Below are 19,157 nucleotides of genomic sequence, written 5' to 3'. Positions count from 1 at the left end.
ACAGTTTGATCATCCTTATCACTGAAATTTCCTTATCCTGACCTCTACTTGTTGGGTACAGTCATCTGTATATAATCAATGCCTCCTCTGAACTTGGAGAAAAAGGTAGGGAAAGTCAGAGAGTAGGATATTTTAATTTTTTCTCACTATAATAACAATTTACCACAAATCTAATGGCTTAAAAACAACACAAATTTATTATTTTACAGTTTTGGGTGTTAGATATCCCAAATGAGTTTCACCGCTAACATCAGGTGTCAACAGAATTGCAGTCCTTCTGGGGGATCTAGAGAAAAATTCATTTCTTGACCTTCTGACCTCTGCTTGAGTCACCAAATCTGCTTTTCTGACTCTGACCCTTCTGCCTCTCCCTTTCTTTTATAAGAACGCTTGTGATTCCATTGGGCCCACCCAGATAATTCTGGAAACCTCTCCATCTCAATATCACCAAATCACATCTGCAAAGTCCCTTCCACCATGTAAAATAAGTAACGTATTCACAGGTTCCTAGGATTAGGATGTGGATGTGATTCAAGTGGCATTATTCTGCCTACCACAGGGGTGTCACAATGTCCAGCCAGTCCCAAGAGCAGAAACTCGATGGGGGAATTCACTTTGGAGAAGTGTGGAAACACACTCTCCCGAAACAGCCAAAGAAGGGATAGAGGGTTAAGAGAAGCATGTTAGGATGAATGGGGAAGGAGGAGGGTCGTCTTCTGAGGAATTAAGGAGCAGGCTGAGGGTTTAGAAAGGGTGGGAAAGACCTGGAAACACTGCTTAGGAAGGTGGGGAAGCCTCCCACTAAAGATGAAAAACAACTGCTTCCCTGAGGGCTCATCTGAAATGTCAAAGCAGCCACCTGACTAAGACTCGGGACCTGAGGTCACGCCAATTACCATGCACATGAAGATGACACTAAACCCACCGCCAAAAGAGCCATCTAAATCAGCGTTTCATATTTTTCAAACAAAGCAAACAATGACATCAGAATTAAAGTAGCTGCACCACCTCCTTTTTGTTTTGCCATTGTTTTTCTATTTCCATGATTCCTATAAGAAACCTGACACTAATTCAGCTAGCATAAGAAGAGAAAAAAGGAGATGAATCATAGACCACACTGGAAATAAACCAAGAAACAGGAAAACTGATCTTGGCCCCAAAGAACAACAATGGTGAAAAACTGCATGGGCAAAGGGGCTATATATACTGAGAATTTAAATTTCTCAAAGGGCTAAACCTGGAGTTTGATAAGATCTACCAGCTGCTTCTCCTCTGTAAGATTTTCCCCCGGGAGACAACTACTGAAGCTGGGGCGCATTTCTCTCTTGCTGTGTCATACGGTGTTCCTCTCCCCTCCCCCTCCCGGCGCTCCTGCTGCCTGGTGTGTGTGCCCGTGTGTGTCTGTGTGTGTATTCAGTTTCTCTCTCCCTGTGTGTAAGAACACAGCTGTCTGCCTTCGCCCGCTGCTGCTGCTGCTGTTCTGACTAGCTTTTTGCTGCCTCTTTGCCTCTCCTTTACTCTCTCTGCTTAGCTTCTTGCCTTCTGGTAAGTGTGACCAACACTCCCCCAAGCAGTGTGAGAAGACGTGGGGTGTGGTTTGTAGTGTTCGAAACTTGCAGCGTTGAGATTGCCAGTGAACTGTGGAAGAACTTTTCATTGTTTTATTTATAATTAAAATGTGTTGCTCAGAAAGGGACGTGTGTGTGTGATAATCTGCTGGGAGTGCTGGTTCAAGGGAAAAATGGTCTCCCAGCAGAGGAAAAAGCAGGCAAAAAAGTTTACAGAAGATAACATTTAGAAATAATTTTTTTTGCTGTAAAATTAATCTAGAACGAGAGGATTTAAAAGTCACAGTTCTTGTTTTTTTTTTCTCCCTTTTGTTGATTTATCTTGAGGCTACTTTTAAGAATTGAGTCAGTCGTCCTGTGGTTTACAACGACTCGGTTATTCCATTTTAAAGTGAACATGGTGCATGAAGTTGAAAGGCTGCCCGTGGGATTAACATAAAAACATCAATGATTACTGTCTCCAATCAATGAAGAATAAAGCTAATACAAACAAAATGCTTGCATTTAGACTAGCCACACTAACACTCCTACGGAGAGTCAGTTCTAAATTCATTGCTTAGAAGTTTGGTTTACTCCAGATTTTATAACATTCTAAGAAGGCTTCCTAACACTCGAAAACCCACATATGCATTTAAGCCAATAAATGTTTACTGTTTTCAATTTGTATTAAAAAGTACTCTTTTCCCTTGATTTTCAAGGATAAAGTGCTAAATGCCACAGCTCCTTTTAGAAAAACTTAAAATAGCTTCTGGCTGAACAGCAGGTGCTGTGTCTTTCTCCAAGTTCAGGGGACGCATAGTTATATATAGATAAGTGTGCCCAACAAGTTGTGGCTGGGATAAAAACACTTCAGTGCTGAAGACAAGGCGACCGCTCACTGTATCATTAGATAATAAAGTTGGTGGATAAAATGAATCAGTGTGGGTTGTGGGGCTGGGTGGAAAAGGTGCAGGGATTAAGCAAAACAAAAAAAAAACCTCATAGACACAGATAACAGAATGGTGATTATCAAAAGAGGGGGTGGGAAGAGGTAGAAGAAGGTGAAGGGGTATAAATGGAGATGGAAGGAGACTTTACTTGGGATGGTGAACACACAATACAATACACAAATGGCACATTATAGAATTGTACACCTGCAATCTATATAATTTTATTAGCCAAGGTCATCCCAATAAATTCAATAGAAAAAAAGTGTGAGAGAAAAGGGTACTTCCTTCTAAGTTAATGAGTACTTGGTAAGGGCCACAAGTCGGTGGCGATGACTGTGTGTTGAATTTTCTGTTCTTGCTGGAGTTCAAGCATTTGACACCTGCTGCCCTGAGTCCGGGAGGAGGGGCCAGGCATAGAGCAGTGTGTTTCTGTTTTTGCTCTCATGTCTCCGCAGCTGCAAAACCTGTGCATGACAAGGACCCTGTCATTTTTTGACCCTGATGCTCAGCCGCTTCACCATTAAATATCATCTACAAACAGAATGCACCATAACTTAAAGCCCTAAGCCAAACCTACTTACTGCAAGCCTAGCCATGGTGACAGCCAGAAACCCTGGAACCTGTGACTTGGCTCATTCCTTTCCCCCTGTTTCCAAAGAGCCCAGATTATATCTGGGTTATCTCTCTAGTTAATTTCCGCCCTGTTCATTAAACATTGATATTTCTTAAAAATTATTAAGTTATCCTAGAGCTTCTGGAGTGAAAAGAGAAAGTTGTAACCTGTTCTTATTCTCTAAAAGATAGTCAGTTTTTATATTAGAACAAAAAAGCATCAGAGAAATTTAAAGAATTTCTTAATTTACACCTTCTCTCATATTCTGTCTTATTCCAAAAGTGATGCTGGTTTTAAGCTCAAAACAGCATTTTCATTCTCTGGGAAAAGGAAAATACCAGAAAAAGCAAGAAAGTTTGTCCTATATCCAGTATAAGAATTCATGTATATCAATATACTCTTATTAATCAAATCTTCATTTATAGATTAAAATAGTTAAGAAATATTAGTTATGAAGGATTTTAGTAAGTTCAGTGGCTCTAATATTAAATATTTTAACTTTGAAAAAATACCATTTAAAATGTAAATATTTTAAATGTATACATCCATGTACTTCCAATAATTATAAATCTACATAGAATTATTTAAGAGAATGGTTATACAAATTGGCTATTCTAAACAAAATGATAAATATGGCTGTAAAAAGAACATCTTGAATTACTCTGTTAATATCAATAATAGGAGATACTACTGGAATTTAAAGACCAAAACCAAGTATCTGCTAATAGCATGACCTGATTTGGAAAAAATGGCTTCCCACTATTCCTACCTACCCCATGCAATATTGATGGTTTGTGACAGTACATTCCCTCTGTGTTAGAAACTGTAATTAGCAGGTGCTCATTTGGGGATATCCTTATCATTTACATGTAACTGGGTTAACTACAGAAAGCCCGGCTGTGCTTGCCACTAGGTACCACACCCAGCATGGAGGCTAACCACTCCGTACAGCTCTCGGGAGAACCACAGTCAACACCTCCAGGGGACGGTTCATCATCACCCCGTCAAAATGGCCTGGAACAGCAAGGGCACCAAGACTCCTTATCCCCACTCCAAGCACCATTGAAGGAGGCAGAGGCGAAACCTGAATCAGGGGCTCATGACATCTCTGAAGAGTTGAATAGACAGCTGGAAGACATCATTAACACGTATGGGTCTGCTGCCCATGCCACAGGCAGAGAGAGCTCCACCAAGGCCAAGGAGCAGCCTGAGAACACAGAACCCACTGACCACGAGGACGGGGACTGTGAGGAAGCCACTGAAGAGGCTGAGAGAGAACCCATCACTTCTGGAGAGCCACCCACAGCCAAAGAGCCTGTCAGCAATAAAGAGCAAAAATTGGAAAAGAAAATCCTAAAAGGATTAGGCAAGTAGTTGTATTCTATATTATGATTTTTCTTAGAATTCATTAAAAAAAAAAGGGATCTTCCTCTAACCTTTACTAAAAGACACACCTCATATTTGGATTACTACAACAGCTTCCTTCAGGGTTTCCCTACACACTCTTGCTGTACTTGTCCCCAGCTGCTTTCCCCCAACAGAGCTGCAGTGAACTTTCCACAGGTTACCCACTTCCCCTCTGCCCTCAGTGGCTTCCCATTGTTCTTAGAACAAAGACCACAATTCGCAACAGTCTTTCAGGTGCTACTAATGGTCTGACCCGAACCATTCTTTCTAGCTTTATCTCACACCACTCTACCCCACAACATCCCCCTCCTGAACACTCTGTCCCTATCACCACCACCACTGCTGCTGCTGCCTAATAACTAGTCATTCTGCTCACTTTCAGTTCTTTAAACTCGCCATAGGGCCGGCATACATCCTATTTTTCTCTGCCTCGATGTGCCTGCCCATTCCCCCAATTCAGACATTTGATTGCTTATCTCATCAGTTAGCTCACAACTCAAATGGCACTTTCTTAGCCCAACTATAGCTTTCTGTTTCTGTTGGTATTATGTATCTTTCCTTCCTAGCATGTGTCAGCATTTAAGAGTGTGCATTTATTTTGTGGTTATTTGGTTAATAGGTATCTTCCCCACTAGCTCTTTTTTCAAGGGCAGGGACTGTGTATATATTGGGCATCGTCAGGGACCTAGTGTGTAGGACAACAGATGGCACATGGTAGGTGCTTGGTAAATATTTGTTGCAAAGATAAATGGCTGAATAAAAGGAAAATTATTTAAAGCAAAGCTAGTGGAATTTGGATTTAAGCAAAATGTGAATGTTGGAATTGTTTTGTATCTGTGAAATGATTTTCAGTTGGATCACTTGGCAGTATGTCCCATTACTATATAAACTATTTTTTATTTAACAAAGCTCTTTAGAAATGTGTCAGTTTCAGAATGTCGACAATGGCAGAAAATATTCTTACTCTCATTATTCCATTGGTTCAGCAAATACTTATTAATGCCTCATCCTTATGAGGCCCTGTGCTAAGTGCACAAAGATAAGTAAGTGGTCATGGCCTTTTAGTCAAGGAGCTCTCAGTATATAGAGAAAAATTGACACATAAACTGATTATTACATAAGCGAAGTGCTAGAACAGGTACAGCAAAATTGTTAAGAGAGACATGAGGGACACCAAAAACGGCTGTGAAAGAAAGGTGAGAGAATTATCATTTTAGCTAGGAAGGGAAGTGTGTTACTTTGCATATGAGTGCCCCTCTGCCTGTGTTCCTTGGTGAATTTCACTGAAACACTCATCACTAATATCACCTCCTAGGTGATTCATTCCCTGACATGTCCAGGTAGAGTCTGTATCACCTTCCTTAGTTTTTTATTAAATTTCCTGCAGCAAACATTTGTTTACATGTCTACCTCCCAAGCTGGATGGAGAATCTATCAAGGGCAGTGGTCACATCTTCCTCATTTCTGAAGACAACAAGGCAGAGTGAAAGATTGTGTTAGAATCAGAACTGGGTTCAGAGTCTAGTACCAGATTATCTGTGAACTCAAAAGTATGTCTGTGCTGGCACAGGACATCACAATGATGCTTAAAATCCATTCATTGCTGGCAATGCTTTCAAAAAGGGCTAAGAGACTCATTCAAACAGCCTACCTGACCCACCCAGCAAAAGATTAACTCAAATAATATCTAGTTGCATCATGCAAGATTGGAATTGCTCTAGTGTTTTAGCACTTTGGGAAGGAGAGTAAAGTTGATCTCTGTCACAGAGCTGTTTTTCCTTCACATTCCAAGGTACCTCAAAAGAGTCCCTTAACAAAAACTTCCCAAAGGCAATACAAAAATCACATGCAGAGGTGAATGATTTCAAGCGTTTCCAACCAAGAAAGTTCTTTCGCTTTATCACTCCAAAAGCACATCTGCACAGGAATTTGTATGAGTTGTATGGAGAGGATGGATGTGAGGAAAGTAGAAGTAAAGTTCAAGATGGCCAAGTTTGGTTTCTATTCTGTTTATGAATTATTTCAAGATCTGCATGAACCTCTTAATCACCAAATAATTTTTAAAATTTGAGAAAAAATTCCACAACTCTAATTCTGCCACTACCTACAAATTACTGAATTTTAATGGACTGTGTTTGGTCAGAACCAACATCTGTGGGTCGGACTTCACAGGTGGGTCCATTCTAATGATACGTGCCCATGCTGCTGACCCTCCCGGGCCATCCCTCTGAACACCAGACCCATGTTCTTCTAACCACTGTGCTGTTCCAGCTACAATAGGAGTTAAAACAACATTTAGGGCTAATCTAAATATCTATCCACCCTTTTAAATATTATTTCAGTTGTCTACAAGTGATTTTAATAGGCTTCTTGGCCATTTTTCAATTAAATGGCCCGGCACTATTACTTGCCAGCTAAGCATTGGAATCAAATGCACAATTTGTCAAAAATGCTGCTTCTTAACACAGAGATTCAGCACTGGTAGGTCTGGATTAGGGCCAAAGCAGCCTGGGTAATTTTGACACAGATTATAGAAGCAATGGTCCTAGCACTTCTAAAAGTGTTTCCTCTACCTTTAGCAGAAAATAGAAAGTGCCAGTTGTGATTGTCTTTTAAAATCTATCTGGGCCTTCCAAAGAATTTTATTAAGTCATTCTACCCATACCCAAAGACATATTCTTAGATTTCACTCATATATTTGATCACAGGTGAGTTTTTAGTTATTGCATGTTTATCAGAAATTTTTCACTTTGTTGGTATTTTTAAGATGCTGAAATGTTCTGACTCTCTAACCCAAAACTTTCCAACTTTGAAATATCAGATATTTCAGACCAAGTTACAATTATCCTACTGCCAGAATTCTCTGACCTTTAATATACAACAACAAAGATCTCCAATTATGATAGGCATGGTTTACAACATTTCCTAAACTTACTGGACCCAAATAGCCTTCTTTCATAGAACACCTCTGCATATTAAGAAAATGTGTCTGCAGCCTAGGCACCCAGGACTTATGTTTCCTGTAGGGGCTGCAAATCCTGCCACAACCAACACACTGTCCCTTCCGTGTGCAGAGTCACCATCTCTTTAGTGGGCACTTCCTCCTTGGTGTCTGAAATAAGAGGAACAAGAACAGAGTCCGTGCTGGAGAGCACCACGACATGTCCTGTTAACATCTCAAGTGCCCCCTTGCTTCCCTCACTCCAACCTTCAGGCTCACAAGTGATTTGCTAATCATTTCTCTGCTAACATTATCTGGGCTGCACAAGATCCACATCATAATAAGCACAAAACTGATAAAATATAATATGCTTTCTGATGTTTCGGTTGATAACTAATTGAGTAGGAAATCAGTTTGAAGCACAAACCCAAGAGAAAGGCATAGCTAATCCACAGGTCCATTCTGAGCTCAGGATCCGTTTAGTCAAACCACTTATTATAGACAGGGAAATTGAAGCCTAGAGAGTTGGGGTTCCCCCCCCCCTTTGATTGATTCTAGAGAGAGGGGAAGGGAGAAAGAGGGGGAGAGAAACATCGATGTGAGAGAGAAACATCGATTAGTTGCCTCTTGTCTGTGTCCCAACTGGGCTTGGTCCATGACTGGGAATCAAACCTATGACCTTTTGTTTTACAGCAAGATGTTCCAACTGACTGAGCTATACTAGTCAGGGCAAAGCCTAGAGGGTTTTGAGTTTTAAAGAGTGAAAAAAAAATGTAATTCAGCTAGTTGATATGACTGTAAGATTAGTCATAATGAAAGCAAGGGGAAAACCTGAAGTCATTAATATTGCAGAACCAAATATATATAAAAATACAAAAATAATTGGTACATTAGATGAGAAGTATTTATTTAGCTCACTTAATGTGTTTCATTTTTCTAGTTCAGGAGAGTTTCAGTTGTACCTTTTGAAGGTACCTTGACTAGGGCACTGGGATTCTGAAATGTCTTCAGCCATTTACTTAACTTTGCCTTAGAATGGTCCCTTTCCTGGGCAGTCTGGTTCATCCATTTTAGCTTGATTTCTGCTTTTACTCTGAGAGGGACATAAACTGCTGCTTTGAAACAAGTGCTGGATTTTCTGGAAGAGATGGTAGGAGACCAGATCCATTCACAGAGAAGAAGAATCAGCCAAGACTAAAAGGTTCATGAGTAGACTCATAGTGATGCTAAAACATGGGCCAGATTCTGAAAGGAGAGAGGGTTTAGAGAAGTAGGTGGAAGGAGAGAGAAAAATATGTCTCAAGCAAAATAATTTGTACTCCCTTCTGAGCTGAATTGGGAAAGGATATATTCATTTCTTATTGCTTTTTCTAATGTGTTTCTTTTTTATTATAAGCTTGGCTTTATTTTATTTTTCCTGGAATCATCTCCTCAATATGACTCTTAAAGATTTTTTTCTTTTTAAGAAATTTTTCTTTATAGTTACAGCCAAGAAATTACTAGTAGTTTAAACACATCGTCAACCAACCTAATAAGAAGTCCAGGTCCACTGTCCAAATGAGTAAGAAGCCAAAGTTCCAATTACATATAATAAGGCCACTAAAATACAAGAGAAATAAAATGTCAGCTGAACGGAAAACTATGTGACTAGAAAATACAGGGAAGGCAGTATTTTCAAAACTGATACAGTTAATAAAACCAGTCAAAGCAAACAAAAACCATGACTATGAGAGGTGACAGTGAGAGGTGAGAGAATCTTTATAAATTTTAAAAGTGGACCAACACATTTGAGGTAAACATATATGCCAGCCAAACAATGTTGTTTTTTTGTTGTTTTTATCGAAACCAAGCTAAAAATAGTTAAAGCTATTTCAGGAATCAAAATCTTAGAGGCTGAACTCAGAATCCATTTAGCCGACCCACTCATTTCATACACAGGAAATTGAGATCCAGTGAGTTTAAGAATTGGTATAAGATGTTACTCAACTGGGGTTAACTCTGCAGTTGGTCCTAGATCCCAGGGCCCCCAGCTGGAGCCCAGTGTTAATTTTGCTCTACTGTCCTTCCTATCTACATACGTATTTCCCTTAAAACATATCAATAGGTTCCCAGGAATGATTTGTATTATACTAGTTATCTTTAAATTATATTAGAGGGAAAACAAAGTTGATATTGAAATATAATTCTGGGTCTAATATTTGAAAAGAACATTCAAAGTCTTTTCCTGCTTTCAGCTTTTCCCACCACTCTTAGAAGTCAGGGAGAAGATAGATGCATATGTATATCCAAGACCATAGTTTAGCCACAAAGTTCTAAAAGATCCTTTAAAAAAAAAAAGCATAGTTTTGAAGACTCATTAAATCTACATACTTTGTCACCAAACTTTGCATAAATAGTCATTACTACCCTAAGAGTTCAAGAGAAGCCCCAGTCTGTAGCTAATTTCATTGTCTCCCTTTAAAGTTTTCAGTTTCTTTGATGTAGAAATAATACTTTTGCATTACAATACTCCTTCCATCTACAACAGTGCTGATAGCCACAGCCATGTGACATGGTTGTTCTTGCTGCATGGGTGGGTCTACTTTCGTGTAGACTTACAATGAAACTGAGCATCATGTGCAGTGGTGGCCATATGCCACCATGTCCCTTGCCCAGCTTTATGAGGACTTCAGGTCTGCCCCTTGCTTTCTTTATGACTAAACTCACAATCACGTTGCTTTAGAATGACACATTGGGAATAAGGCAGATCACCCCCTCTGAACAGATGTCCCTGAGTAGAGGAATTTTTCCTTTTGTGTCCAACACTGTCACCAAATGACGCTATTTTTATGGCCTATAACTACAGCCTTTCTTAGAAGATAAACAAACCTCTCTGTCTATTTTGCTGCTTTGTCATAATCCCACATACCACTCCAGTCTAGCAAAATCAATGGAAGTTTAAAAACTAAGTTCTTTGGTGTCACAAATTTATGAATTCTGCACATGCCTGTTTCCAATTTCTTGGATTTTTTTTGTTGATGGGAGAAGTCACTTTTGAAGAATAGATTGATGCTTCTGAATGTTAATCTTCTATACAAAATAACGGTATATGAGAAGAGATCTCAGTGAGTGCAATGATTAAAAAAAAACCCTTCTCATAGTTAAAGAAAAAAGTAGAAAATATACTTAATGTGGGGGGAAGAGAGAAACACTAGACTCACTCAAGTGTTTCTATCTCCCACAAACGAGACATGTAACGGTTTTTCGTGTCAGTGTTCATCCTGGGAGGTATCCCAGCATACACTAAATGTCACAGGTGACAGTAAGACCTATCTTTCCTCTAGCCAATTACACAGTTGTCTTCAAGACTCTCCATTTGATTGACATGATGCCAGTGTGTACTGGTCAGCTGTTTTGTTCCATCATTACCAACATTTACTGAGCACTTATTACGGACCAAACACTGCACTGGATCCTGGACCTAATCTGATAGTAGTACAGTGTCTTACCTTTAACAGGTGACACTAACACAGGACAGCAGTCTTCACATGGTCACCTTCCACAGACTAAAGACAAGTGTGAAGGGATGCCCTGGCCGACACCATGCAAATTCATCCCTATGCTAGAGAAATTACGCAAGCCCAGGCGCAGTGGGGTGGAGCAGCACCGGTTATCAGTTTAAAGGCAGCCTGTTACGCCAGGCCGTAACTGGAGAGCTAGTGGGGCACTTCTCATGCCTACCTTCTCCGTCTTAGGCCGTGTCTCTAATGCAAACTGACTCACTGGGCAAAGATAGACAAAACCAGCTGTTAGAGATGAGGTCATTTTTTTTTTCCAAAAAACAGTTTCCTTTTATTTCTCTCGGTTTCCCTGGCATCAAGATTCCACATGGGAGTGAAGTGATTTAGAGCAAGTGGACAAACTTTGGACTCAAGCCTTGGCTCTGCCAGTACTAATCATGTAACTCTGGACTCTCTGGGCCTCAGGTTCTTATCTGTAAAATTAACCAGTTGTCTGTGCGCCTCTGAAGTTCTCTCTAGATCTAAAGTGTTTTGAAGCCATTGGAGTCACCAGATTTAGCAAGTAAAAACAAAGGATACCCAGGAAATTCTTAATTTAAGATAAACAATAAGTAAAAATTTTTCAGAAAGACTATATCCCTATATACCCTAAGACTATATGTGCTGTATTTTATCTAGCAATCCTAATTCCACAATTTATCTGCCTATCCAAGATGAAAGCAAAAATTCCAACAAACAGGAAATGCCTGTTCTTGAAGGAAAGGTTGTCTAAGTTGTTAATATCCTTACGCAGATTTATGCCAGGAAACGTGGGCCCTACTGTGCCGTTTGACCTCCCCACTCTGATTAGACAGAGTGGTCGTCAGTCTGATCCACCCTGACTGGACTTTTGAAAAGACAGGCTCAGTGGCACCGATAGACCTCAGAGTCCCTACCCTCCCTCCCAGCACTCAGCCCAATAGCCACTTAAAGACAAGATTTCCGGGCTCCACCGAAAGGGAAAATGAGCACTTGGAGCCGAAGAAGACAAAAGGAAGAACAATGAGGGGGGAAAGAAAGAATCCGAGGCTTACCATCAAATAATCACGAACAGATGAGTTCTTAAACGTAGCATAAACTCCAACTGGGAGCAGAAATGAAACTGCCAACAGAGATTAAGGCCTGGGCGGGAGAAGGGGAGGCCCAGGAAGGCCAAACTTGTAACCACAGAGACACACAAAGGCCTGGACAAGACCCTGCAGGCCATGGGTCCATTTTCTCTATTGATTTTATTCTCTGCTTGGTAGATATATGATCGGAGTTATTCCCACCTAAAACTCATGGAATGGGCTTATGCACAGAAACAAGAGAAGTGAGTTCCCCCCAAAAGAGAGAAAGAGGTACTAAAAGAACAGCAACACCAAAAAAATTTTTTTCTAAAATAAAAAGGACAGACCAAATTGTCAAGTTTCTCTGCTTCAGGCTGGAATTAAAGCAACTCCATGTATCAATGGCAGCTGTTTCATAGTGGTCAGAAATTTTGATGGACTGCTTTGCTACTTTAAAAAAATTAATTAACATGGGGAAATGATTGATTTATTCTTTCATAAAGTCAGTGTTTTTGATTCCTTTGAATATTTTCAAAGTATTTAAAATTCTTTTGAATATTTAGACTATGGGGAGGGGAGTAACAAGAATGGATTCTTGGGAACTACTGTTGTATTGAGGAACTACCATGAGCCTGAGACTGTACCACATACTTTCACAAACTTCTCAACGAACCCCCACTTACTCTGTAAGGCAGGTGCCATAATTTCTTATAGGAAAAGAAAATTATATTTGAGGTTCAGATAGGTTAAGTGGCTTAGTCAGGGGTGGGTAGTAACTAGCCAATGGACAATCTGAGAGATTCCAGCCTGTATCATATGACTTCAAGTTCAACACTTTCTTTTAAAAACATCTTCATGGTTTTTGTTTTCTTTTAAGGCAAGGAAGCCAACCTGCTAATGCAAAATCTGAACAAGTTGCAAACACCTGAAGAAAAGCTTGATTTTTTATTCAAGAAGTATGCTGAATTGGTAAGATCTTTGATTCCTTCTTTTTGTCAGAAAGGTTCAGGCTCTGGGTAGAGCTGAGAAAGGAAGCTCTTAGTTTTTTGGGTACATCATTATAGATCAGGACCAGTTAGTTCAGACGAGCCAAAGCTAGAATTCATAAAAGCAGAATTTTTTAAAGGAAAAAAAAACAGAAGAACTGAACAACAGCAGAAAGGAGTAAGAGGATAGTGTCGGCGTCTACTCCACCTTCAAGTATAGGTATAATTTGGCAGATAGAAGAGAGAATTATACATAATTGAAAATTCTGGATATTTTTAAGTTCTTTTTGCTTTGCAATAGAACAGATACACACTGAACATAAACTTTCACTCCATGGTGTGCCCAGGTTTGGAGAGGTCCCCTCAGGAAGGCAAAGGATTGAGTTAATCTCACTGCCTCCCTTTGTGACACTTTCTCATTGGGTCTTGATGATTTTTAGTTAGATAGTTATTCATTCATTTATTCTCTTTAATCTAGGCCTCTTCCTCTCCCCCACATGGCAAAGTGTTTGATGTGGACTGCATTGTGCCCAGGTTTGGGTGTTCCCCACTCAGCCTTGCCTCCCAATAAGTCAGGGCTGCTGGGAGGAAGGAAAGCCACTCCCAGGCACAGAGAACGCATGGTATGTGTTGTGTCTTCACCAATGGGCAAGCTAGAAGAAAGGGACTATTCAGCGAAGCCAGCACGTCTGGTTTCAATGAACCCTCACAAACACTTGCTAAAGGAGTGACGTCAGAAGACTGCGTACTACCCTGGGGTGCGTGAAGCCTACCCCTGAGGGGTGACATCCTCTCAAGTGAAGCGAGGCAATGTGCTTCTCCCTGATTTCTGCCTGTCTTCTTAAAAAAAATTAACTTACTTCTTTTAGAGAAGCAGTGACAGAATGAAAGTTATGTCCACACGCAGCTGACCACGTCCTGCAGGTGGGAGGTTGGCCTGCGCCCATGAGCAGATTTACCTGGAAGCCAAAGGAGAGGAAGTAGAGTCAGGGCCTCTCGCCGCCATGGGCCCCTCAGAAGCCCTGGATATACTGCTCTTTGCTTAATTTTGTTGCTTGTTATTTATTTTTTTATTTTAAAAAGAGGGCCTCCAAAACTGAGTAAGTTTCAGGCTCACAAACCCCTCAGGTCCCCAGTTACATCTTATCCCTGCTGATGGAGTAGAATTTAATGAGTGACTGGTTTTCCTTCCCTTTCACTCTAACTTCAGTCTTATAATCTGTTTGTTTTTTCTTTTCTTTCACTTATCTCGACGCATCCTGCTGTACTAAACCGTCTACTCGGTAGACCCACAGAAACTCGGAAACCCCCAGTGACCATCTGATTGCCTAACTCTGGCAATACTACTTTTTAGTTATTTTTTATTATATTAACCACATCACAATGATATAAGAAAAATGCTGAATACACGATGCTAGGAAAAATTTCTCTAATCCCATAATCTAAAACACAAACTTTAATTTGTCCATCTTCCTTTCAAGTTCTGCTATATATGCAGCACTACATGTATTATAATTATCATCATGAAGTACATACACAGCTGACCCTAGAACAACACAGGGTTTAGGACCCCGATGCCCTTCGCAGTTAAAAATCTGAATACAACTTACTTGCCAAAGACTTAACTGCTAACAGCCTACTGTGGACCAGAAGCCTTACCAATAACCAACAGTCAATTAACACATATTTTGATATGTTATATACATATATATGTAAGTGTGTGTGTATAGTACTGTATTCTTACAATAGTATAAACTGGAGAAAATGTTATTAAAAACTCGTAAGGGTAAGAAAATACATTTACAGAAACTACACATATGTATTGGAAAAAATACATGTATAAGTGGAACCACCCAATTCAAATCCATGTTGTTCAAGGGTCAACTGTAATTTGGACTCTGGTATTTTGGCTCACAGCACAGACATTTTCCCACCAAGTTTATAAGTCATCGTAATATTTTGTAAAAGGGTGGTCGTTTTCCATTAAGTGGCCGTATCTACTGGTTCTCTAATTTGGGGACACTTAAGATTCCTTCCACTGTTGGCTGCAGTGAACATCATCAGCCATTTGATTTGTTCCTGCTCTCTCTTTTTTATGATATTAGGGTAAAGTTCCAGAATTGGGGTTACTAGACCAAACATTATGAATGCCTATTTTTATGGCCATATTGCTTTCCAAAAGAATGGGTGAAATTTATAAAGCAAGTATCAGTGTATCAAGTATATTTTAATTTATTGAACTTTGGCTATTAACTATCTATGAACAATTTCAATGCCATAAAATAAGTTAGGTGTCAAAAATAATATTTTTCAAAAGTATATGGCTCCCCTTCTCATCTGTCCGTTCTGCTCCCTTGAATATTTTCCATATCGTTTCCCCATTACCCCTTCAATGTACGTATTCATACTAAGGCCATTCACGTTTAGTTTCTAACACTATGCACCATAGTTGGCTGGACTGGGCATCACTCTAGACTCACTTGGGAAGCCCTTTATGGGATGGCAGCCCCACAGCAATACATGGAAAAAGAATCACTTCTCCACTCTGCTCACCCTGGTCTCAGGGCGCTCCCTGCATCTACCTACTCACCCACCTACCCAGGCAGTCATCCCACAGAAGTTTTTTCCAAGGATCCTACTGAGTTCAAGCCTTACTTACTAAACTTTGACATGTGTATCATGCCTAATAACAAACTTTAAAGCCCCAAAGATCATTCTATTTAAAAAAATGAATAATAAAAAATTCACCAAAAAAAACCCCCATTTCATGTCCTTTTCAGAAAGAAAATGTTATGAGAAATTTCAGTCTTTTACTTGGAGATGAAAACCTATTTCCCTGCTCACTGATTTGAATATTAATATAGAAACCATCTGAAATATGTGTTAGCATAGAATAAATCATCAGATTCAAAGCTGTGAATCAGACTGCTTCTCCAGCTCACTCCTCCTTATATATTCAGAGTTTTGCAATATTACCTACTATAGTATTCATTAATAAATAAGGATAAATTCATTAATAAATAAGGACACCTCGTGACTAAATTAAGAAATGAGCTAGGAGAAATATTTTTTGCAAATGTCCTCAATTTTAATGTAGTTACAACAACATCACTAATACTATTCTAATTTAGTTCTTGAGACTAATGTTGCTTCTTTAACTCACTAGTACAAAAGAGAGAACAAGAGAACTTATAGAGAAAAACCCTATATGCCTTTTACAATGGTACAGAACTGTGTCTAAGCGCATTATTAAATCACAAAGCCAGCATCTGTCTGAAGTTGACTCAAATGCAATATGTTTGTTTTCATTCATTAAGAAACCCCATATGCATTCACAGAAGTCTGAAGTAATTACACAAAATTAGTCACACTCTAAAATAAGAAATTATCAGAGAGTTGAGGGTTTTTAGGTAAGTAAAGCAAGACAGACCTAGCTAAATTTCAGATGTGTGTGATCTTGTGTAAACTACAACATTAAATGGTTGATGAGCAAGCACAGATTATCTCTCTTCCAACTTATGAGATACACATACAGTCTCCTCCTCCTGACGCTCAGATAAATCAGATGGAGCACTGTTCCTCCAAAGAGGGCAGTTTTGCCTACCACAGGACAACAGGCAGAACCTGTCTGGAGATATTTTGGATGTCACAATTGGGAGACACATCTACCAGCTTCTAGTGGGTAGGGGTCAGGACTGCTGCTAAACAGCCCTCAATGCACAGGACAGCCCCACAACAAAAAATCATGTGTCCCAAATGTCAATAGTGCTAAGGCTGAGAAACTCTGACATATGGTTTGGTCTTCAAAAAGCAAAGTCTAAACCGTAAAGGCAATAACCATAACAACAATGTATAAATTTCAAGAAAGGACAATACGTCTGTCAAGTCTAAACGTAAGCATGCGATGTTCCAGCCCTATCCAATAAATACAGTACGAAATGGAAGGCTCTCATGTATCCTAGGAATAGGAGGTAAGCATGAAAAATATATAATAAAATATCATTGGCTTTCCAATTGAACATCAAGAAGGCTATCAATTTTAATCAATATTTATAGTAATATGGACCCAGTTTTTCCCAATGCTAATTCCCACTGGTAATTAAAAATTGCCCACAAATATGAGGATAGGATATCATGTATGAATATCCCCAGCTGGACGTGGCAAGGGTTTATCACGGACAGTTCAGCGCTACAGGAGTAAAATAATTGTGAGCTGAAGAAAGTGTGACAGTCCTGTTCACAGAAGGAACGCATGCCTCTTCAAGACGGGGTCTCGGAGACGCACATCAGGACTCACGTGATGTGTGTCCATCTGCCTCAGACTCTGTGAGGTGCCAGGAAAAAAGACAGCCCTGAAGCACAGGGGGGCTTCCCAGGGCTTTCCTCTTCATTAGCCAGTAAGGTCATTGTTACGACAAGTACGTACCTGGCTTACCCACCAGTCAGGCCGGCGGAGGAAATGGCTCTGAACAAAGGGCTGCCACTGCCATGCGGCCACACTGATTGTCAGGCTGTGATCCACAGCCCAGGGTGCCAGTCTCTGGTGGCTTCTGGAGGTTGGTCCCCAAGCTGCCCCAACCCGACTAAAATTTCATTAAAATATTGCCAAATTTTGCAAATAAAAATACGAAATGCCCAATTAACCTTTCATTTCAGGTAAACAAACAACAAATTGATTTAGTAAAAGTATGTCTCATAGAATACTTTGAGTATACCTTTACTGAAAAATTATTCCTTATTGATTTGAAATTCAAATTTAACTGGTTCTACATTCTCTCTGGCCACCCTGCCCCAGAACTGTAGTACCCTGAGATGGGAAATCTGGGGGTACGCTGGTTCCATGTTCCATGCCGTCCCTGATACACCTTCAGTTCTGGCTGCCGGAAGAGGGTGAGGAGTCCCACCTGTGCCCAGCGGAAACAACCGTCAGGACTTCCTCAGCACGAGCACGAAGGCTGCGCCAGTGGGCAGAGGGCAGGGCATGCTACAGACACTAGACATGCGCCGTTAAGTTGCGCAGTGGCTATTTCTGAAACTTTGGTGACAAACAGTCAATGCTTAGGTAGTCAAGGGCCACTTTCTCTTCTCCCCCTTTCTCACGACCCCTGACTTCATCTCCTATTTACCAGGAGGCTGCTTTTCTCTTTCCTACTTTCAAAAATAGTTGCAGTAAGCTTATTTTAAGAAAGGGTGTTGAAAACTAAAGGTAAACTAAGCAGACACACTGTTGACCACTGCCCCAGCACAAGGCATTAGTAATATGGCTTCTGGAAGTTTACAGGGCATGAGTCATGCCTTTCTAATGCTGACTGGCACCATTAGAGAGACTCAAGGAAGCTAAAGCTACTTTCTAGACCATGAGAAAGAAGGTAAAAGTAAGAAGAGAGCAATAACGATCAGGGTAAGGAAAAATCTATAAACGTTGTGCTGTGAAAACTGTGTCTGCCAGTACTACAAAGGTAGCACTGGTGAAGTTCATTTGATTCCAGAGGGACACTGATCACAGCAAAGAACACACTTCCAAACAACCAGAGTAACCTTTAGGCATTTCCCCATTTGCTCCTTTTTTATTGACTCAGAAGAGATTTCTGCCATTTTCTCTCACATTTGCATGCTCCTGTCTAGCTGGATGAACATCGCACTGAGCAAAAGACCTTAAAGCTCCTACAAAAGAAGCAGGGTCAAATCCAAAAAGAAAAGGACCAGTTACAAAGCGAACACAGCAGGGCTATCCTTGCTCGAAGCAAACTGGAGAGTCTGTGTCGGGAACTGCAGAGACACAACAAGACACTGAAGGTATGTGTCCCCATGGCCCGCACAACACATCTTCTTGCATGCGGTATCGACACAGGCCTCTGGCACTCGTGGGAAGGGCGTGAGTTTCAGAATCAGAGATCTGCCTTGGGTTCAAATACTAGCCCTGTCACTTGCCTATTTGTGGCCTTCAACAAATTATTTTACTTCCCCAAGCCTGTTTCCTCATCCATAAAATGGGGCTTATGCTAATTTCACTGTGTGCTTGGAGAAAATTAAATGAAGGCACATACATACAATGTCCATGTTGTATCTGACACAGACCAGGCCCTTAGTGAAATGTATGCCATTCCCTTACCTTCCGCTTATGT

The 19,157-nt window shown here is 40.3% G+C and overlaps 1 protein-coding gene across 1 annotated transcript in view; it reads left to right on the top strand.

Annotated features, from left to right (window-relative positions):
• Positions 1-1,412: 1,412 nt before the first annotated feature.
• The window catches only part of TXLNB (taxilin beta), a 42,704-nt gene continuing 24,959 nt past the window's right edge, over positions 1,413-19,157 (top strand). Inside the window, exons 1-4 of the mRNA XM_045843764.1 lie at positions 1,413-1,545; positions 4,024-4,476; positions 12,924-13,015; positions 18,658-18,828. Of these exons, the coding sequence (XP_045699720.1) occupies positions 4,038-4,476; positions 12,924-13,015; positions 18,658-18,828 (702 nt within the window). The 5' untranslated portion in view covers positions 1,413-1,545; positions 4,024-4,037. The remainder of the gene's footprint in view (positions 1,546-4,023; positions 4,477-12,923; positions 13,016-18,657; positions 18,829-19,157) is intronic.

The sequence above is a fragment of the Phyllostomus hastatus genome, unplaced genomic scaffold, assembly GCF_019186645.2.
Source record: "Phyllostomus hastatus isolate PE091 unplaced genomic scaffold, TTU_PhHast_1.1 phas_contig_40, whole genome shotgun sequence".
Classification (NCBI taxonomy): domain Eukaryota; kingdom Metazoa; phylum Chordata; class Mammalia; order Chiroptera; family Phyllostomidae; genus Phyllostomus; species Phyllostomus hastatus.
Note: the sequence above shows the minus strand (reverse complement) of the source record. Positions and strands in the feature narration are given on the sequence as shown.